General features: G+C 45.1%; 1 protein-coding gene across 2 annotated transcripts in view; it reads right to left on the reverse strand.

Moving 5' to 3' along the window:
• KIF20B (kinesin family member 20B) overlaps positions 1 to 18918 on the reverse strand; it is a 106212-nt gene that overhangs the window by 33532 nt on the left and 53762 nt on the right. Inside the window, exons 20-23 of one of the 2 annotated variants that reach the window (XM_066600723.1) lie at positions 9850 to 10945; positions 9054 to 9192; positions 3393 to 3515; positions 11 to 71 (exon numbers count right to left, since the gene is read on the reverse strand). In XM_066600723.1, coding sequence (XP_066456820.1) covers positions 11 to 71; positions 3393 to 3515; positions 9054 to 9192; positions 9850 to 10945 — 1419 coding nt within the window. The remainder of the gene's footprint in view (positions 1 to 10; positions 72 to 3392; positions 3516 to 9053; positions 9193 to 9849; positions 10946 to 18918) is intronic. The other variant, XM_066600724.1, reaches the window with a different exon arrangement.

Raw genomic sequence — 18918 nt, forward strand, 5'->3', positions numbered from 1 at the left:
AGCGTATTACCTTGACAAGTCTTCTGGTAAAGCTGCGCAGTGTTATCAGCTTTCTCATTATTGCGGTGTTCCTATAAAAATACAAAGCAATCTCTAAATATCCGTCGTTCTGCAGTAACCTTTATAAGAACATAAATCAAAACTGATCAGTACATACAATGCAATTTCATGTCAGAATGGTTACCCAACGTGACTCTAGTGGATGCTCTAGTAATAAACGAACTCTGTAAACAATGTGTGAAAATGTTATTGTAACCTCCAGCACTGTGATATTCTATTCCACTGCTTTATATGACCCATGATTGGCATTTCAGTTGTTCTGCTCTCACTGGGGACGAACTAAAAGGTTGTACATTGCTCTATGAATGGAATTTCAAGAGTCAGCTAAGGGTACCCTTAAGCAGACACGGTATATTAACCCCCTCTCACATTGCTTATTTTTCTACTGATAGGGTTCACTGTGGGGAATTAATGTGATATTTTAATAAATTGGACATTTTCAGATGCAGATACCAACTTTTCTTTTAATGTGATGAGTGGAAAATGTTTTTTTTTTTAACTCTTAATCTTTACTCTAATAATTACAATTTTTTTTCTTTTACCTATCTAGTCCCTTTGAGGGACTTGAACTTGTGATAGTTTGACTGCTTATACAGTTGTAGTGGCCCAGTACATTATCCTGGTCCCCTCTATAAATGGCATATGTATTAGTGTATCTTGACGCCACCAGGAACTCAAGATTGACAGGGGGTGACGCCCCCTGTACTTGATTGGCTGCACAGCAGGCAGCCAAATAGGTCCTGGAAGCCCACCACAAGTTACAGAATACTTCCAGCGGGCCGTGGTGCAAACTCACTGCCTGCCGTCCGAGGCACAAGGCACTACCCGCCTGACTGGACTAGCACTGCAGCAAAACAGTGCCGAAGCGATTTGTCCAGCGGCGCTTCAGAAGAGGTAACCCCCACCTGATGTCACGTTGACATAGCAGTGGCTGCAGGGAGGCCAGATGATCGGTGGGAAACAGAGTGCTATGCGTCACCCGCAGAGTGGAGGAGCATACACCGGACACGTTCCACCCCCACCTGATGCGGACCACAAGCGCTCATGGCCGCAGCTGTCACCGATGGAGCGACTGCAAGAAATCTCACAGTGCTGGCGGCGGAGCACAACAGCTGGGGGCGGCAGCAGTGAGTGGGGGAGCGTCCAACACGGAGGTGAGAGTGCAGGCAGCGGACCAGTAGCAGTGAGGACGGCACCTGTGAGCGGGGGACCTTAGGGTAAAGGTAAGTTTTATTTTTAGCCTTACATTATTACATGGTAATGCTGCCATGTTACACTACTAACATGGCAGCATTTCAAGCTTATAATGTAAGGCATTACGCTGCAGAGAAATGAGACATGTAGGCACACTGTGCTACCAGGACCTTACACCCTTGGCCCTATCGGGAGCTAGGGGTGTGTCAGGGGCATTCCTCCTGTAAAACCCCTAGCTTCCAGTGTCGTCAAGATACACTAATACCAATGTCATACATGTTTGTTTCATGTGGATGCACTATGAAAAATATGTCTTGTCATTTCCAGTGTGTGTGTTGCATAACTGCGGCGCTTGAGAGGTTAACTTTAATAAAATGCAAGTCTGCATGTAAATTTATCACATCTGTCATGTTACGTGGTATGAGAGAAGGTATAAATAGGGGTGATTGAGAGCGGGAAGGGGTATTCCATTTTGTCTGCTACCGGAGTTTCACCTAACACAGAGCCACATGGAAGCACCTTCAGCTTCCTTGTGGTGAAGATGGAAGAGGAGGAGAGATTTCCCGTAATATCTGAATTCTGGATGTGAGTGGAGTGAGTTCCCCATAGTGAGAGAGCAATTGTAAGTAATTCTTCGGACAAGGCCAGTGCAGAGGTACTACCTCTCTCTAATTTTCCTTTGTGGCCCTTTAATTGTCACACCCACGCATCTCTAAGTCGAGGTGGAGGTACTGAAAGAGAAAAAATCTTTACTACATTTGAGAGTCATTTTCCTGCACTGTAAGGTCTTAAAATGAAGTGCTTTTTGCAGTCTGTTCAAGTTTGCAAGTAAAAGTTTATGCCGGGCCCTAACCGTTCCTAAGGACCCGTGGTACTCAAAGACTGTCTCTGTCCGTGTTTATTTTCCGCCGAAGGTCATTCCGGTGCGTAGGAACGGTGGCGTCACCCGCGACAACTACAACCCCCATTTTTCCTGTGTCATTGGCATTCCCTATCATAGGGGTGTCTACAGTGGCCTGCAGTAATACTCTGGCCTTGACTGCGTGTATCCCTCCGGGAAAGTTTGGTAAGTGCCGCCGTGACAAGCCATCACTTAACCCTCCCAGCTACTCGCGTATCTCAGGTGTCCATGGTCTCCCTATGGGAAATTGCACAGTAATGCAATACTATAATATTGCATTATAGTGCATTTTAATCAGCATCCTATGAAGAAGGGAATCAGGCACATCTTAGTAGGTAATCATTCATGACAACCCTGGGGGCCTTCAGAAAGGTGGCTTTTAGAGACATCACAAGCCTGTTCACTACATTTAATTGCTGCTATCAAAATGGACAGAGCACTTAAAAGCTTAACAGCCACAATCAGAGTTATTTCCAACAGAGTCTGTTTTGGGCGGGTGTTGGCTGTCAAGCAAGGCCAACATTGGTCGTGTATAGAGCAATTTTGCTGATTTTCCTTGCTTGCAAAACTTTAGAAATGTTCTCTTTTAATTGGGGATTTACATATTTTATGGCTATACAACATCACTTTATAATTGGTGGGGGCCCATCCTCTGGGACCCCTGAGGAGGCACAGCTGGTGCCCAATGCATCCTAAAGATAAAAGACAAAAGATCTTAACTATAAAATGGGAATACCCTTTCAATCTGTCAGAAAGCCTCATTGGAATCTATCAAAATTTTTGAGTGAATGGCCAGTCCCCATGGGGTATACAAAACATTCATGGGGTTAAAAAAAATATATCCGCACGCATCTCTCCTTCAGTCCCACGCTGTTCTTAACCTCAGAAGCGGACAGGCAGGTAGAAACTAGTGAGTGATGTCACCACCTGTGTTTGAGCACTCCATTTACTTACACATTGCAAACTATGTCTTCTTCTATATTACCACTGCAGGAAGAAGTAGTCAGGAGTCACAGTGACAATAGTCACCATAATTACTGATGGGAAGCATTGCAAGGGTTAAATATATTACTACCTTCATCATATGCAAAGTGACGGTCACACTGGCCAATTACTTTATAGAGAGACAGCCTGTTGGCAGGTTAGAGGTATTACACACAGTACACATAAGAACTTTTGAATCAAAGTAACTGCAGTGCCAAACAGGTGTAGCCTGCGGCCAAAGCTTGAGAATAACCTTGCTAAGTTGCTGAATTGTCCTCTGTTTTACTTCTATCTCACAAGACATTTGCTTCTTCATCTTCTCGTACTCATTAATTTTGTTAGTTAGGCTCTTTTTCTCTTCACGCATTGCAGAAATCTGGAAGACATTTCAGATTTGATTACGTTTTTTTTGCTATATTCAACCACTTGACTGTATTACAAACCATCAGTAGATTTAGCTTTCAGTACCATCTCTATGCTGATGACACCAAGTTATACACCTCTTCCCGTGACCTCACCACGCCGTTCCTCCAGAACGCCACCGACTGTCTGTCTGCTGTCCTCTCTTCCTAAAACTCAACCTCTCGAAAACGGACCTTCTCCTGTTTCCGCCCTCTACTAACCGACCTCATCCTGACATCTCCATCTTAGTGTGTGGCACCACCATAACTCCCAAACAGCATGCCCGCTGCCTTGGGATCATATTCGACTCCGATCTCACCTTAAACCCTCTATATGCAATCTCGGGCCCGAACATGTCAGCTGCACCTCAAGAACATCTCAAGAATCTGCCCTTTTCTCACCATGGACACGCTAAAAAGGCTTACTGCTGCCGTCATCCACTCTTGGCTCGATTATTGCAACTCACTACTGATTGGCCTTCCCCGTGCCAGACTCTTCCTCCTCCCATCCATCCTGAATGAAGCAGCCAGGCTTCATCTTCTTGTCCAGCCACTACTCGGATGCCTCTGCCCTGTGCCAGTCAATGCACTGGCTGCCCGTTAAATACAGAATTCAATTCAAACTCTCTACCTTCATCCATCATGTTCTCCATAGCACCGCTCTACATTGTTTTCCTCATCTCAATCCACTACTCAGCCTGCGCCCTCCACTCTCATTCCAGCCTTGAAGACTTCTCTAGAGCCGCACCAGTCCTCTGGAACATGCTACCTAAAATAATCCAAGCAATCCCTGACACACAAAACTTCAGGCGTGCTCTAAAAACGCATCTCTTCTGGGAGGCATACCACATCTCCTAAACCAAACCCCTCTTTACTCTGCCTGATAACATGTTCCCTGCCCTACTGACTGCAATCTCTGCTAGCCGCCATCAACCGCCCCCTGCAGTCATACCGATTCAGCCATCACACAGCTTAAGTCTGGCCATTGTCTGTGTGTATAGCATCCTACACTCCCTACCCTGCACATCTCCAGCCCTTTACCTTCTGTATCACCCCATTATTTGTAGTATGTAAGCTCATTGGAGCAGGACCCTCACCCCTTTTGTTTCCATCAATCGATTACTACGTGTAACTGTGGTTTTTGTATCTTTATATTTTTGTTTGTGTTCCACCTGTCTTATAAGCGCTGAGTAATATGTTGGCACCACAAAGATTATTACCACCAGGCATAGTGTAGTATATTGTATACTGTCTGTGCTTGGAATAGCAACTCAGTCCATGTGACAGATGAACATGACGTCATATGCCAGGGAAGAGGCCGCAGCGCTCACCTGAGTGTCCGACTCCCACCGATCTGATATATATGACCTATCCTGAGGATAGGTGATCGATATCTAAATCCCAGAGAACTCTTGTAAGTTTACTGACTAATAATCACCATATATTTATTCAATAGTCAATACACACACCCATAACGTATCACCCCAGCAAGTAAAGTTTTTCCTGCTGCTGCCTGACTTCAACAAGAACTGTGTACAATACTGTACAGAGATAATCAAACCTGGTATCAATTTAAAGCTAAGCTCTAGTCCTTATTCTAACGGTAGCAAGCAATTAAAGGGAACCTGTTAGCTGGAACATGCTGTCCAAACTGCATTATGTTATAGAGCAGGAGGAGCCGAGCAGACCGACATTGTTATACAGTTTTGTGGAGGAAGATCCACTGTTACTTGTTATATATTCATTTCATTCTCTGCTCATTCAGCACTTAGTGGTCCAGTGGGCGGTTCCATTAGTGATCGACAGCTATTTCTGTATGAACAGTCACATACAGATAGCTGTCAATCACTGATAAGACCACCTACTGGACCACTAAGTGCTGAATGAGCAAATAATTAAATAAGTTATATTCAATCTTTCCCTACAAAACTATATTTCTCATCTATCATTGGGGGACACCGCTTTGACCGTGGGTATAGCTTTTGCCAATAGGAGTTGACACCAAGAATAAAAGTGTTAACTCCTCCTACTGGCTATACCCCTCCTGCAAGCACCAAGCTAGTTCAATGTTTGCAAGAGGCAAATGTGTTTAGTGTTGGTCTTCAGGAAAAGACATAGATTGTGGAAATACGGAGAGGCAGGTCTCTCCCTGGCCTCCAACGGGAAGGGTGAACAGTACGGTGTCTGTGCCATGCTGTTACGCCCGACCCACAGGAGAAAAGGTGGCACGATCATGCCCTTGTGCAGTAGATAGTTACCGGCCGGGATGTAGGTTTACATAGTCGTTGCCACAGGGCGGCTTCTTACTAAAGCTGCTGCCGCGTGGCAAATGTTTATATGGCCGCCTAGCGGATTGCATTGCCGCCACGTGCCATGTCTGAATAGCCCCCACGTGCCATGTAGGTATAGCGCGGCATGTGGCTATGGCCACCACCACGACCTGTGATATCTGCAGCCACGCAGCATTTGCATAATGAGCGCTTGATGCATTCTACCACCGTGCATCCTATGTTATAGCAGCTTGTGTGTTGCATATGGCAGGTTGTGTATATTCGCAGTCAATGACTACTATGCAGAATGTGTTTGCCACCAGCCGGAACGCAGTGTTCCGCATGCGCAGGGTTCTAAGTGGCAGGTACTGTGGCCAAGAGGTGACCGTTGTATGGTGATACGACCTATGTGTCGCAAAGTTGCCAGTGACAATCACTGCCCCGTAGGGGTTGGGACTATGCTATGGAGGCTGCATGTCCACTGCATGCACAGCGTGTCCTTCCCCTCCACCACCACTTCGCCCATACTATGTGGGCTCTCTCCATAATACGAGACTGACGTCCAATCAGAGAATCTCTCGTTTTACAGACATCAAAGTCTAGGGTAAGTCTGGGGGGCCATCCTACAACAGGGAGCATTGGGACAGTAGATCAGTCTACGGGCACCCATCCAGTCAGCTCTACGAGATACTGAATCACTAATGGTCCAATCCCACTCAAGGCGGTCTCAGAACCATATGGTATCTAGTGCACTCTAGGAGGACTGGACTGCTAGTTTAGTCAGAAGTATACATGTGGACGTGGGTCACTCCTGACTTCTGCGATACAAGAAAGCTACCTGTGCAACAATATTCCCTGCTGACCCTGCCTTGGCAGCGGACTGGGACCCATATCCTCCGCTATTTGTATGGCCGGACTGTTGCCGTAAGCAGTACCCTGTAAACTCAAAGCACTCTTCGACTACGCTCCTAGAGCAGTCTCCTTGGAACCTGCCTATGCAAGTACAATGTGGGAAGTTCTGGGCCAACATTGGAGCCTGTCCGCAAACTGCTTCACTATACAGAACAGTTGCAAGGTCATGCATCCCATAGTGTCCCATTTGGCAAAAGTCAATTCGCTCTGTATGGCAGTCACGCGTTCTTTCAGATGCGTGAATTGCGTCAGAAAAGTTTTTACTGGGCAGCCTCTTAGCTTAGCTGTCTCAGGCATTCATGGACTCTGTTCTGTTATGGTCCCTGGTGTTAACATCTCGGGACACAAATGCCATTTTTCAAGGTCCTCTCGTTTGGCGCAGGCCCTCTGCAACCAGTATGACAGAGCCGCTGGTGGTCAGAGGTTTTCTTTTTTGCGCTATATAACATGTCTGGTTCAGTTTTTAGACCCCGCCTTATAGAGCATTGTCCGGCAGATAAAGCGTTTACTTCAGGCGGCTCCAAAAGCTCGCTGCAATCCTCCTGCACTATTTCCTCCTGTATTATTGCTTGCAGGAGATCATGAAATGGTATACACTTACAAAGTTTTCAATTCTTAGTGCTCGTCCCTCCCTACTCCTGATGTTAACGCAAAGGGACCAGCGAAATGCACATACTTGTGTAATCTTGCCATAATGCCAAAATTTCTTGTGCCTAGTTAGAATCATGCGGTTGCAATGACACAACCCAGAGGGTCGCCATTTTCAAGGCTAGCCTTCTTCGAAAACCCATAGGTTTCATGCGGAGGGTGGAAGCTGTAGCCATTGTCGCAGTTTCAGAGGGCTGATAGTAATGGTATTTTTGAGCCATTTGTCTTCATCTCCCATCCTCTATGGTAGCTGTTGATCAAACGTGTCCGCCTGGGATGCTTCCTACTAACTCTTCGACATCGGAGCTATCATTTAACGACTGCCTGCCTAGCTGAGATGAACTGAAGGATCTCTTGGCGCAAGTCCCTTTCACCTACAGCTTAGAAGATAACTGATGTCGCGTATGGATGCGCAGCAACAGGGTTATGCCGCACTTTAACTGTGCGGCCTTGTGCCAGTATTCTAGGTACCCCACATTCTGGTGGCAGTCAGCTGCATATATGACTTCTTCAACACAGTCAACCAGGGAAAACCAGCAACTCTCCCCACAAGCTTGCCAGCAATGGTCAACATGGGATTCCGACCGGACACTTTTCTTTTTTGGCGCCTGGAATCATTCCGCTTCCTTCGGCATTGGTGGGACTATGAAGGCTGTGTTTACAGTCTGGATTTCTGTGGAACCTGCCGTTCAAGTAGGTCGACAGCCAGAAGGCCCCAGCTCTCTGAAGTTTCATCTCCTTTGCCGCTGGTGCCATCCCAGCTCTTTTCTGGACACTTATTTGTACTGAAGGTGTTACAGTGGAATTTGTTTAAAACCCTGAATTATCGTCTAGATCGGCTTGGCTACTCGTCTCTCAGACTTTTTGTTAGTCGTTTTTTGTCATCAGGAGAAGATTGTTATCAACATGTCGCATATTACCTCACTGGATGTGGTATCCAGATCCACGTAAATCAAGACTTTGGTTTACACTTATCGATTGCGGCTCGTCTCAAGGATTGCGCCTGTCACCAGTGCGCTCTGTCTGACTTGGCAAGATTTCCTCTCTCAGGCGGCATTCTTCGGTCGCCCTAGCTCTATGCTGGTACTCCTGACAACCCAAGTTTTACGGTAAGTTATACCAAAAATCCTGTTATCAATCAGCTCAGCTCCTCCTGTTCTATAACATGATACTTGCAGCTTAAACAGCATGTTCCATCTGACAAGTGTCCTTTAAAGCTGTGTTTTAGGGCCTGAACTGAGAAGAAAACTTGTTAAATTAAAAAGTTGCAATTTGAAGAATGCACACGGGGGCAAAATTGTACTGCACATGACCACATACTCACACGTGATCATGTACAGTACACCGGTTTTTTTTTGGTGTCTTTATATTTCCTGCGCCATCACTTAGCGATGATGGGTATACCCCCGACACCTACACGCGCATCCATAGAGAGCATGGGCTGTATCTTGCATATATTTGCAGTAAAATATACTGTGTCCTTTTTTTGCGCTTGCTTACCATTCAATTCCGATGCGCTAATGTGAGCGGAACCGCATAAGGCAATGCCATGGATTGCCTGCGAGTTACCGTGTACCACACGGGTGTACAGAGCCCATGTAATACGCTGTAAACATACGGTGATGTGAACCCGGCCTTACTGAAACTGATTTACTACTTTACATGCAACTTAAAGCCACTGACCTCTTTTTCCACCTGCTGCATTTGCTTTTTTGCATCGGCTAATTTATCCTTTAACTCCGTGTAGTCCTCCTCTTTCCTCTGAAGGTCCAGCTGTACCGTTTTCAACTGGTTATCTTTTTGTAAAAGTTCCTTCTTTAACCTTAAAGCCCCAATAGAAGAAGAAAAAAAAAAAATCAAAAGAAAAACAAACAATTAAGAGTATATTCTGCATAAGGCCCCCTTGTACACAGGCGGAAATTCCATGGCGGGTCTCCCCGCAGATTATCCGCCCATACACGACTGCATAGCATTGCATTACAATACGCAATCCTATGCAGATGGCCGCAATTTGTCTGCGCGAAATCACGCGCAGAAAACAAATCGCAGCATGCTCTATGTCACTCTCCGGCCGTCAGCTCCGGTCTGCGCATGCGCCGGCTGCCCGGCAGCTGGCACATGAAAGATTCGGGGCCGCGGGAGCAGGTGAGTGATGCGCTGCTCTCTGCAGGGGGTCGGGTCCCGCTGCAAGAATTCTTGCTGCGGGATTCGACCCGGCCGTCTGCAGGCGGCGTAAGACAGATACCAGCTGGCGTGGAGCAGTTCATCAGCAGAGAAATCTGTCACTGTTACATAAAACATACATTTCTGGTCTCATTCAAAGTCTGGCTTCTGATACAATGTCCAATGCTATGAATGAGAAAACTCCGTAAGACTTCCCAAATCAATACTTAATTTACAACAATGAAGACAAGCTTTGGCTAGGACTTAAATCCCTCCCCTAGACTACGGATGCCATTCAAACAACCTTGACACTTACAGTTCCATCTCTCCTACCGACTCTTTAACTTGCTGTTCCCTCTCGTTCTTAGCAGTTTCAGCAGCTGTACGTTCTTCCTGCACTACTTTAATCTTTTGTTCTAATTCAATCTTCTCATCATTTAATTTCTTCTGGTTCTTTTCACAACCCATGTGTTCCGTCTGGAGTTCTGCCAAGCGTTTCTCCAGTGTCTCAATAGCAACAGATTTTCCTTTACTCTCTTCTTCCAGGCGGCTAAGCTTTTCAGATTTCTCTTTGTAAGAATCCACAAGGAGTCTCAGGTCCTTTATCTGTTGGCTACTTGATAATAACTGATTCTTATAGTCAATTTCTTGCATTTTAAGGCTCTCCAAACGCTTGGTTGTTTCTGACAATTGTTCTCGAAGTTGGACAATAAGTTCCTCTGTTTCCTTGAGAACAGAGTCTTGGGAGGACATCTTGCTCTGGCTTACATTTTGAATCATGGCCATCTCGCATTTCAGGTCATGGAGTTGTCTTTCCAGCTGCAGCATCTGTTTGTTTTTTTTAGAGGATTCTTGAAGAACGTCTTGGCATTTTTTCCAGAGACCGTCTATGGCATTATAAAATGCACTCTCTCGCTCGGATGCCATTTTGCCACCTTGACTTTGACCAAGGTTCGTATTGGTTGACTCTTCTATTATATCAGTTAGAGTAAAAAACTCCACCCTGCCCGAGTCTTGACTAGGATCAGTCTTCCCAAAGTCATCCAATGTACTTTGAATAGATTTGATCTGAGCAACCTTATTGGCAATGTTTAATTGGTTCTGAGATACCTCCTGCTTTAATAGTTGAATAGTCCCTTCCATGCTGAGTATGAGGTCTTTTTGAATTTGCATTTCAGAGACCAGGCTTTTATTTTTTGATTCCAACTCATTCAATCTCTCTTCGTACCCAGCAAGCTTTTCTTCTAATTCGACGACAGACTGAGTGAGTTCCGCCGTTTGAACTTCATAATTCTCATTCTTAACTTTAACGGCTTCCAATTCATGCAGTATGGCGCTTTCATCTCTGTTCTTCAAGGCATCTTTGTGCTTTTCAACACTTTTCATCCAATTGTCATTAGGATCAACAAAATCTAAAAAGCAAAAGTTAGAGATTGTTTAAAGAATAATAAAAAAAAGTACATCAAAAGATCAATTTTGTTCATTTTAATGAAAAAGGAAATCTTGACAGCGCAATTAATAGTGTATATCAGGCAAACCCCAGGAGAGAATATCATGATTGATGTGCATAAGTCATTGGAGGGTTTTTGTTTTGTTTTTTTAGGAGGGGGTGGGCATATTTTCAGTTGATGACCATCAATATATATTTAGTGGGGAGCATTTTTCATCCCCTGGGACCCCGACTGATCAATCTAATGGAGTGCATCAATTAAAAAGAAATCATCATATATATCAATATGTATGCATCTCTCTCTTAATATTAGTTCGGTGGTGTTCCACACAAGCGTATATAGAAGGGATTGGCCCTCCATTATGGCGTCAAGTTCTGCCATCCAGGACAGCTGGGCCTAGTGTTTGTTTCCCATTCCATGCCCTTTGAAATGACCCTTGAGACAATTCCCCATCCGATTGTCCTGCACATGGTCTTACTATTGAGTCGAAAAAGGGATGGGGCAATCACAGCTGGGGCCCCCTCTCTCCAAGGGCCCTGTATCAGTTGCACGGTCTGCTTTTATGGTATGTATGCCCTTGGTTCTGCCACTTGAGACCCCCACTGATCAGATTATTATGGAGGCTGTAGCACTCAGGTGAGGCCTCTTCTCGGATCAGTGAGATCACATTAATCAGTCCCATTCAAGTGAATGAAACTGAGCTACTATACCAGGCACAGCCACTAATGAACACACAGCGCTGTGCCTGGTATGCAGTGAAGTGACCACTTTATGCTGGTGGCACACGAACGGATTTGAATTGCGGAATTCGCAATCGGCACCCGGATGGACGATACAGAGTAATATTCGTCCATTGTAAAGCATTAACTTCCGCAGCTTCGATCAGCCATGATGTGCGATTTCCACGAGTGGAATAAAAATCCCAGCATGTTCTATTGTAGCGTGGATTCCATATGGATAGGCTCTATTGATCTCTATAGAAGAGTTCGAATCATGGTGAATCCGCAATTATATTGCGGATAGGCGCAGAGTTGTAGGCGGATGGTTCGCAGGTTGCTAGGAGACCTGATAACAAAATGAATAAAAGGAAGCAGGAATGCAAGGAAAGAGTGCAGAACGGAGTTTTTCAGAGCTGCACACACCACTGTCCATTGCAGAAGCCAGGGAATGCGATATGGACAGATTCATTGTTCTCATGCAGGACTTTCCTGAGAACTGGGACTGCAAACGGAGGAAAAAAAAAAAAACCACACACACACACACAGCGAGCAGTGTCCCGTTCTGGAGGCATGGTTCTAGAGCAGTGTTTCTCAACTCCAGTCCTCAGGACCCCAAAACAGGCCATGTCTTCAGGATTTCCTTAGTATTGCACAGATGATGTAATTATTGTCAGTGCCTCAGACATTGCTACCAGTGATCTTACTATAGGCCATCTTGAAAACATGACCTGTTGGGGGTCCTGAGGACTGGAGTTGAGATACACTGTTCAACAGCTCTCAACACGACAAAAGCTCAAGAGACGATCATCTGGGTGTTCCCTTCTCATAAAAGGGTTTTTCCAGGGGGTTGGGCAACTTTCTAATGCAATTACCTGCTTGCGATCGTTTTTCACGCAGACGATGCACTGTGCATGTGTGCAGAAAACCACTCACAATTCATTCCTACTATGAATCGCAGATCTCCTGCGGTGGAAATCCGCTTGCGGAATCTGATCCGTTCATGTGGCGCCAGCCTCAGACAGCTGCCCCCTAGAGTTCTTATATAGGTGACCCATGTTGAGGAAAATCCCTTTATAGGGGAAGGATCCCAAATGGAATGGTTTAGAAAGGTTTCTCTACTCCTCTGGGTCAAGATGATTAGGACAACAAACTTAAATGGAAATCGGAACAAGTAATGGCCACATATTTACTATACTTTTCGTGGCCTCGAGGCAAGTTCATATGTGCTACAATCAAAGATATAGTCGAATGAGTTTAGGATGCATTTTTTTCCCCAGTGGAATTACGCAGCGTACCACACATCTCTGCACCCCACATTGACTTCTATGGGACCTTTGGTGCACAAATCCGCAGGAAGATCGAGCATGCTGCGGTTTTAGCGCAACCGAGATGTGTAGGAAAAATATGTGCCTGTAAACGAATGGGTTCAATTCTCTGCGTATTGGAAGTGCAGATACATCCGTGTGAATCTAGCTTAAGGCTTTGGTGATCTACGCAATAACCAATGAGATCTACCAGTAAAATCAGCAATGCTCTCTCCCGGTGATGCTTGGATTTGGTAGGTAAGCTTCCTATAATTACTGATTGGGTTATGCAGTTTTCAATTATCCTGGCTGCTGCCATTTATCTGGGCGGAACCAGGAATAACTATTGACTGATGGGTGACTGATAGGTTTGTGCTTTTAGGGATACTTTACTAGGGGACATCGGTATAGGTCGCTATATATTCCTTATTGGGTAAAGTAAATCTGTCATTTCTTTTAGGCCAACTTCACAGGGGCAAGCGTGATACGAGGCTGTGAATCTCAACCCCATAATCACGCTCCCCACCATGTGAATTCTCCAGGGATGCAAGGCAGAGAGTCGCCAAGTTTCTCCCCTTGTTTTCAATAGGAGGGATTGTGAGCACCTAGTATGTGGTGAGCTGCTGCCGCCAGCCCCATTGGAAGCAATGGGCGCTACAAGAGCATGCAGCAGAAAGAACATGCCACATCTTGTTTCCTGCATCGCATCATGGTGCCATGCAGGAAAACATCGCTCATGTGAATGAGATTCAAAAGAATGGGGTTAAAATTTGTGAGTCTGGCAAAGCACAAATTTCACACGATTTTCTCACCCGTGCAAATCCAGCCTTAGCTGGTCATTGCCGAGGGCAGCAAAAGGAAGTAATAGTCACTGGTTTCAGCAGTCTGTCCCTAAGGGTGGATTCAATAAATAAATGCAAGAGTGGGTAAAAATGCACAATTATGAAACCAATGATTTCGATGAGTTAAGACATTGTAGATGTGGAGAAACAAAAAAAAAAAAGAATCGCAGCATGCTCCATCTTTCTGCAAATGTGCAAATATATATATCTATATATCTATCTATCTGAAATCTCCCATAGAGCCTTCTTTTTATCTCATTGCAACGCATGAGCTTGCCATTTTCGGTGATGAGCTTATAACTAGAGATGAGCGAACGTACTCGGATAAGCACTACTCGTCCGAGTAATGTGCCTTATCCGAGTACCGCTGTACTCGTGCTGAAAGATTCGGGAGCTGCCGCTGCTGACAGGTGAGTCGCAGCGGGGAGCGGGGCAGAGCGGGCGGGAGAGAAGGAGAGAAAGATCTCCCCTCCGTTCCTCCCCGCTCTCCCCTGCAGCTCCCCGCTCCGCAGCGCGTCCTGAATCTTTCAGCACGAGTACAGCGATACTCGGATAAAGCACATTACTCGGACGAGTAGTGCTTATCCGAGTACGTTCGCTCATCTCTACTTATAACATTATAAAGCCTTGTTGACTTTTGCGATAAAATCATGTTTTTTTTTTTGTTTTTTTGTTTTTTTTAATCGCAGGCGGCAGCGATGCAACAGCTTCTCTATTTTATTATAAAAAAAAAATTGTTGGAACAAAGCCACAATCTTCTAGCGGTAAAATTGCAATCGCCTGTATGAGAAATAGCCTTAAGGGGTAATGTGCAGTGGGTTTTTTTTGTTTTTAAAGGGCTTACAGATTGTTCCTGCAGCTTCTAATGTCTCTTCTATACAGAATGATTATCTTTCAAAATAATTCAACTTCCCGCAGCAATATGAATGATACTCATCCCGTGTAAATGCATGCAGAGACTGTGTAAGAATTGTGTATGCATGCAGAAAACAGAATGACATTTCAGTGTAAACAGCAGTCAGTCACTCCTAAACAACTGTCTGCTTGCTGTGAATGGAGGCGGGCGGGAAGGGGGAAGAGCGCTGCGAATGATGCCAACGGTACTCGCTATTGCAAGCATCACTGGGACGGGCTCCAAGGCATCATTTGCTTGACCGCTCATTCTGTCTAAACGGACCTCAACTAAGAGTCCAGTTCACTCATGGGTTGCTGTTGGCCCGCCCACTCTGTGATTAACAGTTTTCTGGCCATTATATTGCATATTGAACGCTGTCAATCACATAGGGTGGGCGGGGCTAACAGTATCACATGAATAAGCAAGACTAACTTATTCTTATGTCTCCTGGCAAGCAACAAGTTTGAGGAACAGGGGATTGGGGGTGAGGGGGGGGGGGGGGCGCGGAACGCCACTGAAATCAGCATGACACTCACTTCTTTAGGCCTTGTTCAAATGAGCAGACAATGCGCGCCAAACTTAGCTGCTAACTGCGCAAAAATAGCGTGAACAGGAGTTTCCCTTAATTAAGTCCCGAGTTTAATTAGTGATGAAGTTGGATGTTGGGTGTTATCCAACTTCCATGAGAGTCTATGGAAACTCCAGGTCCTTTCTTTATGCGCTGCTGGGAATTTCGGTTGCAGAATTTCGGGCCCGCATGTCCTGTTAGGTGTGGTTTTTTTAACGCTCTTAAAGTCTTTATCAGAACAATGGATTCCTAAGGAAACGTACAATTTGCCGCGATTTTTTGTGCGGCTTACTTCGGCATGTGTTGCGAGCTCGTGTGAATGGGGCCTTATGCTGCACAGGAGGAGGACAGCCTAAAGGCCATGACTGGTTCCCTTTAAAAAGGTCAGTGGCACTTCTGCAGTACTTTAATTTTCTGTTCAAAAATATCAACGACCCTCCAGTTAGGAGCGCAAAATGGATATGCAAGTAAGTACATACGGGGATTTTGTTTGTACTTAAACTTCCTCTGGATCAACATTGTGGGAAGTTGGCTGAGCTGGATGGATGTCTTTTTTCCACCTAACATACTAGGTTACCTGCCATTTATATATTACTCAGAGCTAAAAGCAGCTAAGGAACAAGCACTATCAGGCCGCTTCCACATGGTCATGAAAATCGTGTGAGATTTCTGCACTGTGAGGCACAAATATGAGCCGCATTCTTTTGGCTGGGGTTATATACATGAGTGATGTGTTCCATCTCTGGACGTTCCCTTGGAACGCATCGCCCATCGTTTTCAATCCCACAAGAAACAATGCTGAGTGCATGAGTGTTTCCCATTGAAAACACTCGCCGATCAGCAGCTTTGGAGAATCATAACTTTACTGTAGGGATAGTAGGCGTTTGACAGGAAAATGCCTCACATTCCCCATGTAAAAAGCATGCAGGATTTTGGGTGGATTTCACAATATCCTGCTTGTCCGTGTGTAGGTAGCCTTAGCAAATAAGGGAGGATAGAATACCACCTCCACAGTGCCACCTACTGGAAGGCAGCATTCCTTCAAGCCAAAGTTAGACTCTTTATACAAGCCCTGTAACAATGACTGGGAATTAAAAACAAAGCCAGACTCCATGCACATACAGCTGTTTCAGGGTATTTGCCCTTCATCAGTGTAGAGTCAGGCCTCATGTCCACGGGGGAAAAAAATCAGGCCGGCCACGGATTCTCCATGCAGAATCCCGCAGCGGGTCCCTCCTTTCTCAGGGACATGAGGCTAAAAATAATAAACTCACCTGTCCAGACGCTGCGGATCTTCCCTCCGTCGCGGACGGATCTTCTTTCTTCGGCTCGGCGGATGTGCTCGGCACGCCGGCAGCGTGCCGCGCGCATGCACCGAGCACATCCGCCGGGCCGAAGAAAGAAAGAAGATTCGGCTGCAACGAAGGGAAGATCTGCTGCGTCTGGACAGGTACGTTTTAATTCTAGTACGGGTGTTCCACAGATCCGGACGGCTTCCATAGAAGCCTGCGGGAGACCCGCACTAAAATGGAGCAGGTCGCGTTTTTTTTCCCCGCACACGCAATCCGTGCCTCAAGGGGAAAATGACATCCGCAGGTATTTAACTACCTGCGGGTGTTCAATGCATCCCTATGGGGCGCGGATCCACGTGCGGGAAAAACGCTGCAGATTTTAAATCATCTTTTCCCCGTGGACATGAGGCCCAAGTCTGGCTTTGCTAGTGAGTGGTCTGGGATGGTTTCTGACCTAGAGTCTGGCCTTGCTTTTAAATCACAGTCATTGTTACAAGGCTTGTATAAAGAGTCTAACTTTGGCTTGAAGGAATGCTGCCTTCCAATAGGTATTATTCCATCTCCCTTATTTGCATATTACCCAGAAGAGCATGAATGGCCTTTTGAGTCTCCTCACTCACTGTCTAGGTGCTCTCCCTAACGAGAAAAGATTACAGCTGTGATCTGCAACTAGAGTTTAAAGTAGTCAAAGACACGCTTCCTGTCTAATCATTGGTTCAGGATGCAGAGGCAGCAAGAACAAAATGGGGAGACAGGAGTGTGCCCCAAGACCACTTCAGATTAGGCACGGTAGCTAAACTCTGGTCTCATAAGACTTTATCCCATTTAGTATGTAGCCCCACTCCTGGCACACAGCTTTGCAGATTGCTGGGGGAAAGCCATGGGCATCAAATGCTTCCCCAGCAACTGCCGTTGAAATGTAATACTGCATGGCAGCTACCCAGGTGTCCATGTAACGGAAGGACAGGTCATGTCTGCAAAAACATAAGCTGCTCTCAAACATGTGTGCAGACAGGGGACCCGCCTTTGAAGTCCATATGCCCCAATAGTATAGGGATTGGGTTGACATGAAACCACCATTTAAGGAGAATCTAAAAGGCTTCCTTAGAACAAACATAGTTGACCATGCTTATGTTACATACAAGATGTTGCAAAGATCACACTAAGCTGTATGTAGGGGCTTATAGTTATGCATTACTAGTAGCACTTTGAAAGGCACCATGCTCTTACGCTGCCTGATAAAACAGCGTTTCCCCAAATCTAGCCCTCAAGTACCCATAAACTACATTTTTTTAGGCGTTCCTTGGTATTGTACAGCTAGTAATGCTTACCGTGGATATGTGATCTTTAAACCGTGACCCATTAATGGGCACTTAAGGACTAAAAATGATAGCGGCTGTAATAGCAGTCTTCTCTAATAGCTATTGTATGGCAAGCGATGCATTTTAGTTTGCTACCCATTTTTCATTGTATGCTTTCACTAAACATGAATTGATTCCAGTTTCTCCTGTTTTTGGTTGAAGTCAGGTTAATTAGAAGAGCATGTGTTATTAGTCATCACTTGTTATCTTTTCATCTAAAATTACATGGGCTATTTGTAGCATCTAATTGAAAAATCCATATCCATTTATGAATCACTTTATGAAGCGCTCGGGATTCTAAAAGTATCTTTCACCTCGCGCATAATGTGTACAGATACAGGTAGGGATTGTGGCTACTGGCGACGGGTTCCTTTTCTAAAACAATACATCCATATAATCCAACCGCAAATCCAAAATGGCTTGCCAACCAAAGGGTTGTTTCAGCAATAACCTATATGAACCTCTGGGTATACAGATGTCCTGTAGGGCATTACCCCACTTGGGATGCCCCTCTGTGGGCCACAACTCTGCATAACTAACTCAGACTCCTTTAAGTCATCAGATGCTTCTGAAGCCAGATCAAGGTGGTTCACTTAATTGTAAAAATGTTGTTCAAACCATTTAACCCCTTAAAGGACACCGCCCATTTTGCATCAAAAGGACAATGATTCTTTTGTGATTTTCAGCTCTACTTTCTAAAAGCCATAACTATTTTTCCATCAATATGGCCAGATGAGAGCTTGTTTATCGCATGGCAAACTGTACATTTTTGGTACTATTCTTGGATACATCATTTATTGTGAAAACTATTTTTTTTCTTTACAGCGTTTAACATGCAGCACAAATTACTTTTTCTGTAGGTTTTAAACAAATTATTTTTTGGTTTTTCTAAAATAAAAACCCCTTTTATGGACAAAGCTCTGCGGGGGCTTGTTTTCTTGTGCGACAAGTTG

Source organism: Eleutherodactylus coqui, chromosome 4, assembly GCF_035609145.1.
Source record: "Eleutherodactylus coqui strain aEleCoq1 chromosome 4, aEleCoq1.hap1, whole genome shotgun sequence".
Taxonomy (NCBI): Eukaryota; Metazoa; Chordata; class Amphibia; order Anura; family Eleutherodactylidae; genus Eleutherodactylus; species Eleutherodactylus coqui.